The 19,850-nt window shown below is 37.2% G+C and overlaps 1 protein-coding gene across 1 annotated transcript; it reads left to right on the top strand.

The window, feature by feature from the left end:
* Nucleotides 1–9,486: 9,486 nt before the first annotated feature.
* On the top strand, nucleotides 9,487–17,502 carry LOC138707344 (brachyurin-like). The gene is made up of 6 exons (XM_069836631.1): nucleotides 9,487–9,619; nucleotides 12,250–12,328; nucleotides 13,818–13,971; nucleotides 14,138–14,403; nucleotides 15,422–15,561; nucleotides 17,257–17,502. Exons 1-6 carry the CDS (start codon nucleotides 9,572–9,574, stop codon nucleotides 17,431–17,433), a joined length of 864 nt encoding a protein of 287 aa, XP_069692732.1. The 5' UTR covers nucleotides 9,487–9,571; the 3' UTR covers nucleotides 17,434–17,502.
* The last annotated feature ends 2,348 nt before the right edge of the window (nucleotides 17,503–19,850 follow it).

Below are 19,850 nucleotides of genomic sequence, written 5' to 3'. Positions count from 1 at the left end.
ATTGTTGTTTTAAATGGATCCTCTTTAACAATCTTGTGCAGATAACATGCTAGAAGAATTCGTAGATTTCCATCATTTTCATTTTCGTGTGGAGGACATTCAACACATCTTAGTCACTCTGGAATAATTTATTTGCATTCGTGAATTTCGGTAAAGCGAAGAAAGTTAAATTAACCTTATGATGTTAAAGTTTGCCAGTTACTCACAGCTTCATTTCGCACGAAAACTTCGAGAGTGAAATAAGTATTTAGTGAAGGTACACCGAGTTTGTGATGGTCTTAGAACTTACGGGAGTCAAAGCTACAAAAGTCTTGATATATTTGTAGGGCTTGTCTTTGCTGCTGTGCTTGAATTACGAACACACGTCCCGTTCGTGGTCATCGCATTCCCGCCGTAGCACAATGCAGGCTTCACTCACACACAAGGTGTGATGAATGGTATACACACCTCGTTATCATTAGGCTTCGTAATTCAGCTACCTATAAACTGGAATGAGGTTGCCTAATTCAAAGTATATGTGACGTCACAGCGCAGGTACAGGTACTATCGTATACGAAATAGTTGCACATCCTCTGCCCTCTTCCTCTAGAACAGGCCTGCACAAGGTTTGCGCTCTCCGAGCCGGCTCACAGCTCATGAGCGGAATGCAGATATTAGCTGCGCTCTGTATAAGGGTGGACTGGAAGAAGGGGTGATCTGGTACAAAATATACACAAAAGGAAATACAGTACTAGTAAGAGTGTTTATGAAATGAATTCCCGTTCAATGTTTGCGAAACTATCTTGGACTATTATTAAGTAATAAAGAAATATTTATTTTACAGAAATAATAGAAATTCTATAGCTACTTAAATGTACAATATCATTTTGTTATATTTTTATTTATCAGTACATCAAAACGAGGTTTTATGCTGTTGGCAGCTGAAAGGAATAGTAGCCTAGTGATCGTAATGAAACATCAGTTACAGATGTTCGACGTCTGCCTTTATTACAGTTGATTATAGAAAACAGTTGGTCACAAATATAAATATGGAGCCAAACATAGCAATCATTTTCACAGCCAGCCTGTGTAGTCGTGGATATTATTGCTAATGTTTAGTCTTGTAAAACTCAACCAGGCTAGTAGTATTATTCAAACGATCTTTAGCCCTTAGATCACATTGAAAATCAATAAGTTCGAGCTGTAAATCGTTAAATGTTAAATGTTATGTTCCGTCTTTTAGATTTCTACATACTGTACTGTAGCAGTAGGTAAGCAACGTGAAACAGTTAATTACTGAGAATAGTCCTACACACTGCACTCCACTAGATAACTGAGTGGTCGTTTCCCTCTCCTCTACCTATAGCAAGTCTATGTCATTCTGACGTATCTTCCTCTCCGTTTCGGCGAGCAGTAAACACAGCTCTCCCGCTCCGAAGGAGCGCGCGCGCTCGTTGAACGCTGTTTGTGCAGGTATGCTCTAGGAAGTCAAAACCGGGACGCAGTCATAGTGAGTAGTCTTATCGATCACTGCTCTTACTAGTCGCATTATTTAAATAACTACATCTTTGTGGCTGATTGAAGGTTCATTGCAGAGGTAAAATGCCTTAGGTAAGACGCTCAAGTGTGTAATATTGCAGGGAATAGTTGAGGATATTTAAACTAATATATTCACTGTCAATATAGACATTACATATAAAAGTGAAAAATAAACGTAAACGTGACAAAAACAGTGCACTGAAAGATACTGCACTACCAAGAGACACAGAAAGTGTGTTGAAGTTAATCTAAAAGAACCAGTACTATCACAATCTGAATATTATGAAGATATTAACTCGACGTTTAGCATGGATTTGTGTAGCCTACCATGATGTTCAGTGCTAACATCCCAATTAATAAATTGTGTAATCAAGACGTATAATAAATTAAATAATCTACATTTTAGGGAATTCCTAGAAAAGTACATAGAAAATTAGTAAGTTTTCAGTGATAAGCGACATATGCATTATCCTAATGAAATACGAAAACATATCAGACAATAGGAATATCTTGTACTACATCATGCACCAATAAAGTCATATACACAACATTGAAAGATATCTGACCCCAGTAAACGAGAGTGATCGATAATTTGGTGATGTAAGTGTAGCTTCTTTAGTCATTACTTCTATGAATAGATGGCGATGATAATAATCGTACATAAATATACGCGCATTATAGAATTCAATTTTTCATACCACTTTACTCATTGTAAAACAGTTGGAAACTGCTGATATTGTCAATTATGAGAATAATTTATGCTTACTCTACATAATAATTTTCCCTGGCACCTTTTTAATGGTGCCACCTATTTAGAACTAGCGGAAATCTTTCAAAGTTTGACCATTTTTTCTATCTTTGGTTCTGACTTATCCCGTGGTTGGAAAATTCGCTTACACGATCACAAAATTGTAGGTCAGATATCATTGAACGCCAGTTATTGAAATAATTTCTTGCAATATAAAATCATTTCAAGTGACATCCGCATATGTTCAAGTTCAGTAACTTACGAATGCACGTTATTATTCACTGCAAAGATCACGACAAAAATTAACATCACGGTTCAAGCATGTGTTTACTAGCATAGCTTCACAATGTCGGGAGTTGACTGTAATCCACGGACACGCAGCGACGACCTGTTTGCTTACATCGTTATCCGTTGCATTAACTGTGTCCGGCGTACCATTGTATACCCAATGTGTCCTTAACTTCAGTCTTTAGGTAGCTGGAATACGAAGCCTAGTTATAATAATGTCTGGCAGGTTTTTCTCAATTGACTTTAATAATAATAATAATAATAATAATAATAATAATAATAATAATAATAATACATTGTTATTTAACGACGCTATATCAACTACTCGGTCATTTAGCGTCAATGAGTTTGGTATTAGCGAGATGGTATTTGGCGATATGAGAATTCGCCTTACGTTTGGGAAAACCTCGGAAAAAACTCAATCAGGTGATAAACCCAAGCGGGAATCGAACCCGCTCCCGAGCGCAACTCTGGATCGGCAGACAAGTGCCTTAGTCGACTGAGCTACGCCGGTGGCTAATATAATAATAATAATAATAATAATAATAATAATAATAATAATAATAATAATAATACTTTCTTTTTTCTCTTCTTGATTTTCTTCCTCATCTCCGCCAGAACTACATCTGCCTTTTTTTTTCCTTTTTTTTTTTTGCAGTATACAATTTTACACATTTGCATAGGACAGGGAGCTGGCCTATCGCTATGACCCCCAACGTGGAGGAAGAGGTAATTTTTAATCAAGGTTTTGCTTCTTTAGCCTTTGAATAATCGACGTCTTCCTGCAAGCAGCAGTGACTGCTAGTGCGAGGGAGGTATTTAATTTCCCTCCTACCTCCCATATCTGGAAGGCATTCCACTATCCACCACCTAGGGACGCGCCTTCTAGGTTAATTGTCCAATATTCTTTTGAGTAGATTAACTCCTTACGTTGGTGAAATTATTAAGGAACATTAGTGTGGTTTAGGCGTAATAGATCGACTATTACAAGGACACAGTACATCAGTTATTCATAGATTTGAAAAAGGTATATGTCTCGGTTAAGAGAGAAGATTTATATAATATTCTTATTGCATTTGGTATTCCCAAGAAACTAGTTCGATTAATTAAAATGTGTCTCAGTGAAACTTACAGCAGATTCCGTATAGGTAAGATCTGTCGGATGCTTTGCAATTCACTGAGGGTTAAATCAAGGAGATGCACTATCACATTTACTTTTTAACTTTGCTCTAGAATATGCCATTACGAAAATCCATGATAACAGTGAGGGTTTGGAATTGAACGGGTTACATCAGCTGGTCGTCTATGAGGATTACGTGAATATGTTAGGAGAAAATCCACACACTATTAGAGAAAACACGGGAATGTTACTTGAAATAAGTAAAAAGAGATAGGTTTGGAAGTAAATCCCGAAAAGACATATGACTGTATCTCGTGACCAGAACATAGTAAGAAATGGAAATATAAACGTTGGAAATTAACCTTTGATGAGGTGGAAAAATTCAGATGTATTGGAGGAACAGTTGACACTCGAGAGGAAATTAAATGCAGAATAAATGTGGGAAATGTCTGTTATTATTCGGTTCAGAAGCTTGTGTCATCCAGTCCGCTCTCAAAAAAACTGAAAATTAGAATTTATAAAATAGTTATATTACCGGTTGTTCTGTATGATTGTGAAACTTGGAGTGTCATTTTGAGAGAGAACCAGAGGTTAAGGGTGTTTGAGAATAAGGTGCTTAGGAAAATATTTGGGGCTACGAGGGATGAAGTTACAGGAGATTGGAAAACGCTACACAACGCAGAACTGCACGCATTATACTATTCTTCACCTGATATAATTAGGAACATGAAATCCAAACGTTTGAGATAGGCAAGGCATGTAGCACGTATGGGCGAATCCAGAAATGCATATAGAGTGTTAGGAGGCCGGAGGGAAAAAGACCTTTGGAGAAGCCGAGACGTAGATAGGAGGATCATTTTTAAATGGTTTTGAGAGAGGTGGTGTATGATGGTAGAGACTGGATTAATCTTGTACAGGATAGGGACATATGGCGGGCTTATTTTAGGGCGACAATGAACTTCTGGGTTCTCTAAAAGCCATAGGTAAGTAATTATATATATATATATATATATATATATATATATATATATATATATATATATATATATATATATATATATATAACTTCAGTCCACACCTGTGGAGTAACGGTCAGAGCGTCTGGCCACGAAACCAGGTGGCCCGGGTTCGAATCCCGGTCGGACTCATTTCACCTTCATTTCATTCAGACGCTAAATAACCTAGATGTTGATACAGCGTCGTAAAATAACCCAATAAAAATAACACTTTAATGACTTCATATCATAAAATTAACGAATACGTTTCACAAAAAATGCATCAAAGCGTTATTGAACAACATACAGAAAAAATAATACCGAAATCTGTCGTTCCTCTCAAGCAACAGAGTATTTATAGGTAGACTTGATTTATCGAGATGCTTACTTAATGGATCATTGAACCTTATATACGTATGCAGACACCGAAGCGGCATGAATCCCTTGTGTTTATAAAATAAGCTCAATGCACGAGATAAAGCCTGGAATTGATTATCTGAGATTATCGGTAAACAAAGAATACTGTAGTCATCAATTCCACCTATTTAGATAAAAGGTACACATCGCTTGGAATGTCCTGAAGGGCAACTGTCACAATTATGTTACGCTTCTCCCCATTTTCTAACATTTCTGATGAGAAAACATCTTATGCGCCAGCCATTGGGTAAACATTCAAGATACTTGCAGGGCTATATGTATTATTATAAGAAGAATTAATTGACAAGTAAATTCAAATAGCGGGAGCCTTAATGAATGAATTCAATGATAAGCAGAATTTTTAATCGTTCACTGCTCTGGAATAACGTTTATCATGTCTGCGACCGTGAAATGAGCGGGCCAAAGTGCACATTACTAGTTGCGACCTGGTTGGTGTTTATTCCGAGGTTTACCTTCAACCAAATGAAGCGTTGGATTTCGGACTCATTTCGTCATTACAATTTCACTTTCCCTTTTTCATCATCATCTTCGTTTGTTTCCCATATTTCGGGTTAATTTCGATGTAGAGTCGACTGCAGGTATTTGGTCATTAGTGCTATGTACCGTAGGCTCTTCCGTGGGCTCGTGGTAGCAGGTGGGACCGTGTGATGCCTACTTGAACAGGTAAAAATGAGCCGCTCAGAGCAAAAGTGGTTACTTACTTACTTACTTACAAGTGGCTTTTAAGGAACCCGAAGGTTCATTGCCGCCCTCACATAAGCCCGCCATCGGTCCCTATCCTGTGCAGGATTAATCCAATCTCTATCATCATATCCCACCTCCCTCAAATCCATTTTAATATTATCCTCCCATCCACGTCTCGGCCTCCCTAAATGTCTTTTTCCCTCCGGTCTCCCAACTAACACTCTGTATGCATTTCTGGATTCGCCCATACGTGCTACATGCCCTGCCCATCTCAAACGTCTGGATTTAATGTTCCTAATTATGTCAGGTGAAGAATACAATGCGTGCAGTTCTGCGTTGTGTAACTTTCTCCATTCTCCTGTAATTTCATCCCGCTTAGCCCCAAATATTTTCCTAAGCACCTTATTCTCAAACACCCTTAACCTATGTTCCCCTCTCAGAGTGAGAGTCCAAGTTTCACTTAAGTCAAAATTGGGTAATAAGGATTAAAGTCAAAATTCTGTAAAATACAGCGCAAAGTAGCAATTAATATGTCCTTGCTATCCACTGACTAATAATAGTTTAAATAAATTGAATATTAATTGCTACTTTGCGCTGTATTTTACAGAATGTTTACTTTAAACCTCATTAGCCAGTCTTGACTTAAAACACTTCTGCTCTGAACGGTTCAAATATCTGTGGCCCGCCGAAGTGTTGTACAAATTGTTAATGGGTGACAGTCCTGCCATCTATCTGCAATATTCTTAACACTAATTACGCAAGCGAAGTGTGTAGGCATTAGATACACACATCCCTTAGTACCGTTTCTTCTACAGGGACATCATTTTATTTTTACTTCAATTTTTATTGTACCTGAGTTTTTTAATGTACTTCATTCCCACCCCTCTACTAGTAAACTCTCAACCGTCCTCCACAGAGTACAGTATAGTACGTTCCAGAAATATGTTCGCGTTTTCCAGTGACAAAAGAGCTTTCAATATTGAATCATATTTTTGCACAGGCACTGTCGTCAGTTTCCCTATGTCGCATCCCGGTTTCCCCCACCCACTTCTGCTCGCCCCTTTGCAAAGGCTAGTGTCTGGGCTGTCTTAGCTCTTTTGTGAAAACATTAATTTCTGTTAAGAATTGTACGTCTACGTAATATTATACAACTGTTAAAAAAACTTAAATAAAAGGGCCTCATTAAGTAATTAACTGTCACGTGATTTCCCTCCTTTCTACGACACTGCGACAAAACCACTTGGACAGACTGTAGATATCATGTCTGAGTAATTTTATCTTTTCGGATCGGGCAGAAGTGAAGATTGAATTTAAAGTACGTAATGTACTCTATTATAGAGTAGGTACAGAATTATTTCAATATGAGTTACTAGTACGAAAGACGAAACTGGTAATTGGAATTAGGTGCAATAGTCTATAGTGCCATAATAAGCATAAAAAACAGAAGCCTGTATCGAAATGAACGGCCACCATTTTCAAAAATGTGTTTAAATATCCATATTATGATCATTTATCAATTTAACTTCATCCTCTATAGTGTACGCTAATATGCTGTATACAGTATAATATACACTGCATAATGAATACGTCCGAATGGATAGCTCAGTTCGTGAGTGAAAACACTTATTGTTAATACAGTACTGTATTTTGATTAAACAAAAACTTATGAAAATTATCAAACTCAAAATCGCGATATTTCCTAGTTTACATAAATGAACTACTTTTCTTCCCTCCTATACCTAGTAAAGTGATTTGTTTGTATTTTGCGCCAGTATCATCGAACTCCAGTCGTGGAAGGGGGTCGCAAACTGTGTTTCCGGTTCTCAACCTTTAATCCAAAGGTATAGCCAGGTTAATGTTAGAAATGTTAGTAAAAATAAAATGATGTCCCTGTACTAACAATGCCATGTCATCAGCAAATATTACGTAATTTATTCTTTTTCCTCCCACAATCACTCATCCCATGTTCTGAAAGCAGTTCTTTACTAAATCTTCCACTATGTTGAACAGGTTATGTAATAAAAGGCATTCTTGTCGTACTCCTCTCGCTATTAACACTTTTTTTCTGACATTTGTTTTACTCTCCTGACTTTGACTCGTTTTTTATATCTTCAGTGCTTGAGAGAAGTGGCATAAGTCAGTTTCCATAAACATTTTTTTAATAATTTATTGACAACTTACGGAACATATGCTTGCTTGAGAAAAGAGACAGAAGTATTTCTCCCATTACAATAATTCATACAGAAGAAAATCAAATCGACATAAACCAGTGTGAAGACAGTTTTGTTTCCTTCTACTGTAAAATTAATATTTTTGACTTGTGCCACTTTTCCCGAGCACTACAGATATAAAAATCACCGAACAGCCTACTCTCTTTCCAATCCACACCTATTTTCTTTAGGATCCCCATAACTCTATTTCAGTCCACTCTGTCAAATGCCTTTTCTATGTTCTCAAATAAACCTACTACATACACTGTGCTGTAGTAACCCCCAATAATAATCATAAAGCAAAGATAGAAATATAAAACATTGTGAAAATAAATTAGGAGTTTGGAAGATGAAAATGGATGGATGTAAATCCATCGGGGCCCTAACAACCACTGGCGATCCCCTAACGAGATTCTCACAGCAGATTTTGCTAGGATGCGAAGGTCCTTCTAACCCTTAAATCTAACTTGAACCTAAGGAAAACACAAGCACCGACCATTCGTACCAAGGACAATTCCTAACCAAGGAAAAATTCCTTAGCAGGGTTGGAAATCTAACCCGAAACCTGATTAGGATCCATCGTATATTGATAGCCATTACACAAAGAAGCTAGCAATTTGAAGATACTGAACCACGTATCATAAGTCAAAATTAGAATCTTTATTGTTTTAGAAACTATAGAATTCTTATATATTATTGTAGAGGGAAATTTGAAACTTAGTAAAACGATATAACTCTAATATTAGCAACATGGCAATGGAGTGATTTCACATCTACCAACTTTGGGTGTTGTAAATATGTACACGAATTATTGCCTGTTGAAAACATTAATTTGGGAATATAGACATTCATATGGCGAGTCCTCATCACCACTTCACTTCCCCCTTTGATTTGATTACCTGGTTGGGATTTTCCGAGGTTTTCCCAACCAAAAGCAAATGCCGGGTAATCTTTTGGCGAATCCTCGGACCTTACCTCATCATTGTAGAAAATTACTACATTGTAAAACTGTAAAAATTGTAAAATATTGTAAAAATTTGTAAAAATGTAATTGTAATATTGTAAAATTTTGACTTGTTCCACATCTTAAAGCTTCATTGGTCATGTAAGATCTATGGAAGATAATGAATGAATGATAGACTTCACGTAAGTTATGATGATCCTTTTGTGAAGGACTCAAGCCTATTACTTTGAATGTATAGACCAGGGAATAATTTATTTGTTTTTATGATAGAAGATAATTATATACGAGACATTTTTTTCTTTTGTTGAGACCAAGTTCATATTACAACAGTTTAATGTTTATTTTGAAATCGTCAGAAGTGAAATCTGCAATGAGTTGTCATTTCCTTTATCTTAACACAAGATGCAGTGGTTTCTAGTTAAGAAATATTAAATTCCATCTAAGTATTTGGGATTATTTTCAATACAGTAAGTACTTTAAGCTTATCTTTGGTAGTGTCAATGTATTAACAAACATGCTTCGTTGGAAGGCGTAGAAATTACAATTGGCTGAGTATATAAAGGAAGCAACAAATCAGTAAGTCAGTATTCGTCGAGAAACAAGAAGATGGCTCTACTTGCATTCCTGCTTTTGGTCTCAACAGCGACGGCCGAGGTATAGTAGGAATATTACTAGTAATAGTAATGGTACCGATATTAATAGCACTACTACTACTATAAATAGTCGTATTAGTTGTATAGTTTGTAATTCTGAAGGTATGGTCCCTACTTTTATATATATACCTTAATTTTGGACCATATTTTGCGAAAGAACCAAACCCACTTTATACATAAACTAAGAAAAAAAGTTAAAAGTGAGTGATTAATTCACAGGTAAATTTAACGACATACTGCTTTAACCAAAAGCGTGCTATACGTAGTGTTTTTGTGTAAAATATGGATCCTTGGAATTAATTATTTTATTATCGAGACTGCAAATTTGTTTGTAGGTTGGTTCCTTTCTGCAGTATGTGGTCCAATTTTAATTTTGTGCATTGTAGAAAAGAATTGTATTCTTGAACAGTATTTCAAAATGAAGTAATATGACTATTATCGTTGGATATAACACATCAAATGGATTCAGTAACTACATGGTTATTTCTTTGTTAGTAGTAGCGTGGAATATTTCGAATAATTGGAACAGGAATCGCACTCGAAGTAAACCGAAGCACGCAAACATGAAATGGCTTAACAAGAATGTTACTTTAAGTGTAGCAAATGTACGATACAAATCGTCCAAATATTCTAACGTAAATAAACATAAATATACTTATAATGATTTTCCGAAAGAAGCTTCTTCAGAGCTGCTTTCATCTTGATTGTACTTTCTGGTTCATGTTTCTCCTTCTTCTCCAGTTTGAAGTGTCTGTCCTCTGATTCTATATAGAACGAGAGTATACGTCAATATAGGAAAACGTGATGCCGAAATTGTTTTGTTAAAAAAAATTAAGATAAATTTAACCGTATAGGCCTATAACAGATAAATTGAGTTGAAATATATTTATTTCTATTTTCTCTTTATGGAACACTAAATACAAGTATTTTAAGAAGTACAAATCGAATTTTGAAACGTAGGTAAAGAATTGAAGGGTTCAGAACCATAGTGGGCCAAGCGCCATTTACTAAAACCGTAGAAAAGAAGGGTTAAAATGAAGTTATTACCATAATTCAATGGAAACATATAGCAAGTAGTATAAAGTGTACACATTAATACTAAATGATATGCCAATCTTCATTAAACTATGGTATTCACTTAACTTTAACTCTTGCTTTCTCCGTTTTTAATAAATGGCGCTTGGCCCATTGTGGCTCTGAACCCTTCAATTACACGAGCGGCAATATTCTGTCTGTAGGCCTATTTCTCTATTCTACGTTGTAGATATTGGATATCGCAACTTTTCCTGCAAATTCGTTCAGTCATAATAATATTTATGTGAAAAGAATATTTAATGTCCGAAACAGCAAATCTTCTATAAAATGGAATCATTTTTGTTCCGGGTAAGAGACTGCTATAGCTAATGCAGACTACTGTATTATTTTGTAGTCCTGGGCACAAAAGGAAGGGATTCTACATTTATAGTCTCTATGCGCCTAGAAGATAAATATCGATACCATGAACATTAGCTTTAGCTTCTGTGAGACGAGCGTCTTAATCATTTTGTTCAATTTACAAAAGCTTCTTGCCTCTGCAGGCCTATTCATTGCGCATAAAATAAATATTCTCAAGATACTTTAGTGTAAACAGTTACGTTGTACTAGAATTGGCATCCTCGAGATTGTTACTAAATCGTTAATTTATTAAATATGCAAAGTAACCACTATTACATGTTAAAGAGCATAATATATGCATTCCTATTTGTTCTTGTAACAGTCGGTTTCACTTGTTGAACTAATAATTTCTTTTGCTCTGCTATTCAGCATCACATTACGGTGGCAATGAGACCTAACCCTGAGTATTAGACACGGTAGAATGATGGCTGAGGAAACGGGAGTGCCTCGAGCTAATCGGCCACTAAATTATTCATGCGGATTTTAAACCCGCATCTCTGATGATGCGCCGTTCACCAATTTTTAAATAACTTCAAACACAATAATATATGTACTACAAATATATACTAATAAATGACTAACATTCAAGCAAATTGAAGCGCCAGGGTTGAAAATGTTGAGATACTCAAAGCCAACAGACACTGCATGCTTTCGGTAACGAAATTTAAAATCTTATATTTCTTCCATCAACATCTGGAAATATTTAGGCATTGCAATATCAGACCAGTTTATGTAATTCGTATAACATAGAATTGAAATGTCAGAGATTTTTTTCATTTTATAGGTCAAATTTTAAAACTATAAAAGTAATAAAATTCGGAAATTATATTTGTAAAATATTATTTTCCGTTAATAAACTTCGAGTTGTTTCTTTCCCATCAAGGAAACGAGGTGTTCTCAGAATTGCTGCAGGGCATGATTTCCACATGCAGTATTCAATATGACAAAAAAATTCGCACGTCCTTATGGCACTGGAAATCATCGATACAAATGTAACCAGATAATAAATTAAGTGAATGACAAAGTTCGGACAATGGGAAAATAACCTATTCCAAGATAATATCCTGAAATTTCCTTGGAAGAAATGGCATAAACTTCAGAGCACCCTCATCAGTTTCTTTCAACACAAATCAAGACGTGATTGTCGTGCCATTAGAACTATCTCTGATTCTGTACAAACATTACTTCTTATTTCAGGTTGCCGTCGATTGGTCCAACTTACTATCCCTAGAACCACAACTGCCCAACCTTCCACTGCCAAAGGTGTTGCCAAATGGTACGTAGATTTTAGTTCATTTACTACGTTTCTTTATTAAGGTACCAGCGATACTACATCAGATGTAATTGAAGCATGCACAATCTTTGAGATGTGCATATTGGAGTAACGATAAAAGCGACGAAATAGAAATATTCCATTTTCCTCGTTCTTATCGTTCATATTCAGATGATAATAATCTGTATAATGACCCTTGGTTATCAATATATCAGAGTATAGCCTAAATAGATTTATGATTATTTCGGCATAGGTATTAAATTAATTATCATGGGTACTGACAACTTGATCAGTTGAGTACTTATACGTGATCCGTTATGGAATAAAAGAACCAATCACATCAGAATGGATTTATAAGCTTTGGAATAAGATAGTCCTCGAGTTGTATTCAATTTTTTTCGTATAAAGTTATGTTAACCTTCAACCTAGCAGCTGATATTTTCTGTATATCTTCTTTCATTACGTGGATGTAACTTACAGAATGTCTTCTACTCTTGTAGTGATAAATCAAAATGCTTACCAAGTTCTCGTTGCTCCGATATGAATACATGATACTTGATTCTTTGATACTATCGAAGCGTCGCTAGGTCGTTTCTCTTATCGTTTATCATTGCTTCAACATGTACGTATCCTAAGACAATGTCGCGATGGAAAGTGATACGGATTAGGCCTACTGCTGTTCAGTCTGTCTTCCAAAGCGGTTCTGAGTTTGCTGGCGAATAAAACTAGCTAGATTGAAAGTGTGTCAGCCATGTAGAATGATTAGGCGAAAACAGGATAGCAACTAATTTTGAGTACAAAGAATTTTATTTAAAGCACTAGATTTGCAAAGTAAAGACATTGAACTGTCGTGTAATTTACACAAACATTTTCCTATTCCTGTGTACGGACTGTGTAATAGAGCAAATTTACCGAGATAATTCCTTTTTTGATCTGTAGCAGCCAAATATGTCTTAGCATTTCTTGTTTGGAATCAAACCAAGCTTCATAGTTATAAGTCCTTTATGAGACTCGGTAGGAAGAATCTGTGCAGATGAAATATGGTGACTTTGGTGGTCATTCCGTGTCACCTAGAGTATGAAATGTTAATTAAATTTGGCTTCATACTGTTGGCAATAGACATGGTCTTGCGACACTTCCACGTTAGCATATTAAACCGCATGCTAGAATAATTCTCACATTTGCTTCAAACCTTCTCAAGTTATATTTTAAACAAATTACTCTACTCATATACTTCACCATTAAAATTATGGTGGATTTCTTCAGTAATATTAAGGAACTTTGGTCTTTGCGGTTTAATTCAAGGGACGAAAATTATTGAAGACTAAAAAGAAGGGAAGAGGCCAGTCGTACTCCAGCACTCTGGTGTTGGTTTCCGGAATATATCAGTCATGCCCAAAATGTATCTTAGTTGTCATTGTTAACTACAATAACATTGTATTCACCTCTTGGTTTGCTGTCGAAAGTAACTAAAGATGTAACATTTGGACAGCTGGCTCAAGGATCACAGGAGGCGAGGAGGCAGCGCCCCACCAGTTCCCGTACCAGGCCGCCGTGCTCGTCCATACCCCCGACGGCACGGGATTCTGCGGTGGCTCCCTCCTTTCTCCCGAATGGGTATTGACCGCCGCTCACTGCGCAGATGCGTGAGTACATAGCAAATACATCAGCATTTACGATCACGTATTCACTGAAATCTGAAGAAATTATTTTGGTTTAAGAGCATTGCTTCTAACTGGACAAACAACTCTTTCCAAGTCTATCTTCGTAAACAGATATAAACTTTAGAGATTTTTATGTGTGTTAACGCAGAGCCGATAGCTTCACTGTGATCCTGGGGGCGCATCGCGTTATGGAAACAGAAGACACGCAGGTGCGTTTTGACGTGACAGAGAAGCACGTGCATCCCGCATGGGATCCCCAGCGCATTAGCAACGACGTCGCGTTGCTGCGCCTGCCCTCTAGCGTCCAACTGTCGCAAAATATCCAGACGCTGCGCCTACCAAGGCTCTCGCAGAAGGACGAAACATTCGCTGATGTGATGGCCGTCGCCAGTGGCTGGGGAAGAGATTCCGACAGTACGTATGAATTAAATTTAACATGCATTCGGGTCTGAAGAATATCAGAATTCCATCCCTTAGTCGCGCAGCAGTGTTGCCAGTTTGCCTAGTGACAGAAAATAAAGATACGTGTTAGTTTTCTTTCCAAATTCTTTGGAAAATTATTTATCTTATTAAATACTTCAGAAGCAGACATAATTCCTTTTTCACTTTCCCTATTGGTAAGAGTAGGAATCAAAATCGTATGTATAGTACTTATCGAGTAAATCAGTGTTAACTTTTTGTGTGTGTTTTTTTTTCCTGAGAAAAATAATTATATTAGAAATTTATAGTATTAAAATATTAGACTTTAGAATATTAGATATTAGAATATTCAAAGAATAAGTTATTAATACTACACAGTTATATTACGCTACTTCCATCCTGTGTGCGTTATATATAAAAATGTTCAGAAACCATCGCTCATTGATATAAAGAAATGAAAGAATTGCAATTGTTTACCCCGTTAAAGACAAACTCCCCTCAATTGTAGAAATTTAGCCATTTGGATCGGCGTGAATTTGCGCGAAGGTAATGTCATGCCTACCTTCTTTTCCGTAAAACGCGGAACTACATTGATTCTCCTTGTTATTTTAGTGGGTTATTTAACGACGCTGTACCAACTACTAGGTTATTTAGAGTCGATGAGATTGGTGATAGCGAGATGGTATTTGACAGCATGAGGCCAAGGATTAGCCATAAATTATCTTGCATTCGCATTACGGTTGGGGAAAACCTCGGAAATAACGCAACCAGGTAATCTGCCCAAGCGGGGATCGAATCCGCGCCCGTGCGCAACTTCAGACCGGTAGGCAAGCGCCTTAACCGACTGAGCCACGCCGGTTGCCTTCTTATTTTTCGAAAGTTGAACAGCCCACTCAGTAATCTTAATTCCAGTTATCATTACATATTAAATTGCGATCTTGTCTAAAACAACAGTTTGTTCGCCGACGACAGCAAAGAATAGCTGCGAATTCTCGTCTTGCTTTCTTCGTAGATTCCGAGTCCATCAGCCCCGTCCTGCGCTGGGTGAGCACACCTATCATCACCAACTACGTGTGTGGGGTGCTGTACTTCGGCGCAATCAACGATGGTCACATTTGCGTGTCGGGGACGGGAGGCAAGAGCACCTGCAACGTGAGTATATTTCAGCTCCAAACTTGTGGCCACAGTCTAATACAGGGCTGGGCATCGGGAGCGCATCCAGACTCTAAAAGGTGACGCTTAATATTCATCAGTCACGAAATCTACGCTTCGCGGTGTTCGGCGGGGAAAAAGGGGATGAAAAGAAATCATATGGCTCCCCGTGAGAGAGTAGAATCCGCTCTTGGTGCCCAGCTTTGGTCTAATACATCTTGTGGCACTCGTCTGCACGAAACTAAAACCGACAGGAAGGGACGGTTGGGGTGGGGGTAATCCTCAATTCCTAGCAGAAGACTTCTAGAAGGAAGTGGGAAGGAGTGGAAGTTTTGTAAAATTATAACACGAAACATAGTTCCCTAAAACTAACGTTTAATTTCAAATTGTAATATTTGTTTTGTTTCACCCGTGTAGCCTTATTGAAGTGAAATAATCATTGAAGGAATGATAATTGATATTTATAAAGTCATATTGCAATAATATTATACTAGAAAGCTAAGTAACCTATATATTTCGGCCCTGGTATTAACATAGTGCAAGAGCCAACTTTTTCTCTTATTTTGCCTTATATGTTAGCTAAAATGACCCTGTAGTATGTTACCTCGAAAATTAATGATAACTTTCAGAAGCTGCACCACAGTTAAATGTCAATAGCTTCGTTTGTATTAGGACAGCGGTCATCAGCACAGAGCACCCTGGGGCTAGCGTCTCTTACCCTCGGAGAACACACTGCAGTATGGTGCATTTGTAGCTGCTATAGGCATCCAACAAGGAAATCTCAGTGCGCAGATGACATATGCGCCCGTTCCCAGCATGCTCTCACGCCTACTGCAGGAGAGTAAGAGGGGTATAACATGCGCGCCGCGAGGAGTCCGAGCTGAGTTTTCCTTGAAGGATACTTATAGCGGGTATGCTCTCTATCTCTTCCTGCTGCACGACGGGGCACATGGGAAGGCTCCCTTTACCCATTTCAGCGAGTGCTGACGACCACTGTATTAGGACATAGATCAAATTTCAGTAATATGTTTTCCCATCTCAGAACGATAATTTGTATCCAAGTAAAGAAAATCAGTCAAAGGAGAACTCAAGAGCTATGACATTATCTTCATCTTCGTGTCCCAGTTGATGGGCGTCCAGTGTGAAATGTCATCATACCTTCCACATGTACTCTTTCATCGCTTCCGTCAAAGGTTTTTCTATTCTTTCCGTCCTGTTTCACCTGAAATTTCCATCTTATCCCAGGTCTTCTAAGAATTTACCGTCAATTAAATTTTAATGTCGATATTTGCTTGGTAAATCATTCATCGTCCATCATCATAATATGTCGAAATCACTAATTTTGTTACCTTTCAATATGTCTTGCATTGTTGCAATTCACAAAATATTTTATATTTCTTCGTTTACTCTCTATCTCGGCTTGGTTTCTGTACTGTGCTGCGAAGGAATCTCATCTCTGCTGCATGAATTCTCTTTCGAATTTTCTTTAAATTGCCCATGCTTCCAAATCATAATAGCTGGCTTGAAATGTGACTTATATACATAATTATCTTGCAGTTTGCATGTAGGCCTATACCTTTCTGTACATGGTAACATTAAAATTATTATATATTGTTCTACTCAAGGAGACGGCAAATAATTAGCACTAATTCGTGACAGATTTTTTCCTTAATTAATGGAAATGTTTACTTCCAGGGTGATAGTGGCGGACCACTTATCATTGAGGATGCGGATGGGCGTCCGACACAAGTCGGGGTGGTGTCTTTCGGCATCTCTTTTGGCTGCGAGATCGGTTGGCCCGCAGCCTTCGCCAGGGTCACTTACTACCTGGACTGGATATTGTCCACCACCGGCATTGCCCCCAGCGCGTAGACCACGTCGCCATTGTAGTTCAAATGGAATGTAATAATTTTAATAAATATATGGTGTAGGTATGTGATACGTTGAAATGTCCTTACTGAAAATACATTCGGGTTTCCTCCCATAGTTCTTCTCCTGCTGTCCCTTTTCCTACATTTCCTCCTGTTTATCATCATCATTATGAACACCAGTTGAGCTTTACTTGAGTTTAGGCAGCTATTCCGCATTGATTTATAAGTTTTTTTGTGATCTTCACCGCTTCCCTTTCCTAACTGTTGTCCATCAGTCAGATTGATCCGGCAGTGTTTTTTCGTCGGCAGAGCACGGTGCCTGCAGCTCGGATTCTATTGTTTCAATAAGTTACTTTACTGACATACCCTAATTACTTATTATAAATATTCAAATGATACTCACCACTACATCACACGAAGGAACTGTTCATCCTCAGCTCTTATGTATCTATCCTGTTGAAGAATTAGTGGAAAACTACGTGCAATTACAATTTTATAATAGGTACCCCGTGTCGCAAATTGAAGGGTTCAGAGCCATAGTGGGCCAAGCGCCATAAATAAAAAGCGAAGAATACAAGGGTTATAATTAAGTTATTATTATAATTTAATGAAACATATAGCAAGTAATATAAAGTATGCATATTAAAACTATGTGACATATCAATCTTCATTAAGCTATGGTATCCACTTACCTTTGAACCTTGCTTTCTCCGTTTTTAATAAATGGTGCTTGGCCCACTATGGCTCTGAACCCTTCAATTTTTCCTCTGTTAAAAGAAGATTGGGCGCGTGTTTGTAGGCTTCTTGTCTGTAAGAATAGCATATCTTCGCACTTTCGTTACTAACTTAAACATTGATTTTTGGTGATGGAATGTGTATCCCGTAATAATTACGATGAAATTACCTCTTCCATAAATTGTATGAATCTTTTCTCACATAACTCTCCTAAATGAATATTCTTTGTTCTTAAATAACATATATAGAATTCTACTAAAATAGAATACTTAACATTTGTGACTCACTTCAACGGTGGACAGGAGACACAAAAACGCTGAAAATTTAAATATAACTATTTGCTACTAACTACTACTGAACAAATGTACACGTCACGTAGGTGTAGGCCTTTAGTTTGTACGGGAGCTGTTGTCTGGCCTGCGCGTTCTCCAGTTCTAAACCCATTCGACTTTTATTTTTGGGGTCACTTCAAAACAATTGTTTCTTCACATTCCAGTCCCAATATGAAAAATACTTCGTGAGCTTATCCAAGATGTCTGGCAACTTATCCGACGAACACCTGCTAGTTAAAAAAATAGCCTACGGCAGTCTGCAACACATCGACAACAGACTTGAGTTCATGCTAAATTGGCCATTTTGAGCACTGCCTGTAACGGTAAGCAGTTTCAAATTAGTGAGGTACAAACATCATTATAACTTCAAACCAAAACAAAATGAGACAGATGATTGTATGAATGTTTTTCATTGCTTTTTTTTTTTTTGTCTCCTGCCCATCGATAAAGTTGTTTCCACGTGTTACGAACAAAGGTATTCTAAACATTATACAATGAACGAGGCACAGAGTAATATATATATATATATATATATATATATATATATACACACAAACTAGCCCCACACTCATAACTCAACTGCGTGCGAAACCTGTTATGACTCGGAACTGCCGACCGAGAGTGGGCCAGAAAGATAGCGGGCAAATTTTGATTGTTTGCGATTATTCTATCCGACCGATACGCGACATTTATGGTCTAACTTTAGTATCTCGCTACCAGTAATGATAGGGTTACTTTTACCCTATTTAGTTGACTATATTAGCCCCTGGACATTACGACGAAGTGAAGAGAAACGACTAGAAGTATTTTGAAATGTGAATGTGGCGAAGAATGGAGTTTGTGAAATGAACAAAAAGAATAAGAAATGAAGCTGTATTGGAAAGAGTGGGTGAAAAAAGAATGATGCTGAAACTGCCTACTGAAAGATGCACTTGAAAGAATGGTGAAAGGGAGAAGAGTTCGGGGCAGAAGAAGATATCAGATGATAAAGGGCATTAAGTTATATAAGGCGACTAAGAGAAAGGCAGAAAATAGGAAACATTGGAGAATGTTGGGTTTGCAATGATAGGCTTTCCCTGTGGCAGAACACTTACGTTTGTTGGCCCATATTAGCTTAAAATACACATTACACTAATAACTAGAATATTACCAATGGCAACAACACAAACCTCGATATTTCATGTCTGTTTTTAATTTTACAGAAGAAAATAATTAAAATATGTCTTCATGAACCTATTGATTTTCCATCTCAGAAATTGTTTTTAGAATAAGACAAATTTATAATATTGTATTGATAAAATTCATACATAAAAATCGAAATAATTTTGAATTGTGTTTTCATAGTTATGAA

The sequence above is a fragment of the Periplaneta americana genome, chromosome 10 (genome assembly GCF_040183065.1).
Source record: "Periplaneta americana isolate PAMFEO1 chromosome 10, P.americana_PAMFEO1_priV1, whole genome shotgun sequence".
Lineage (NCBI taxonomy): Eukaryota > Metazoa > Arthropoda > Insecta > Blattodea > Blattidae > Periplaneta > Periplaneta americana.
This window is presented reverse-complemented; position numbering and strand designations above follow the sequence as displayed.

Bases quoted from the DNA above. Each gene is read 5' to 3' on its own strand.
- LOC138707344 (XM_069836631.1), top strand. From the start codon at position 9,572: ATGGCTCTACTTGCATTCCTGCTTTTGGTCTCAACAGCGACGGCCGAG. The intron at 9,620-12,249 runs GTATAGTAGGAA...TTCTTATTTCAG, and splicing joins TCTCAACAGCGACGGCCGAG to GTTGCCGTCGATTGGTCCAA. The intron at 14,404-15,421 runs GTACGTATGAAT...CTTTCTTCGTAG, and splicing joins CTGGGGAAGAGATTCCGACA to ATTCCGAGTCCATCAGCCCC.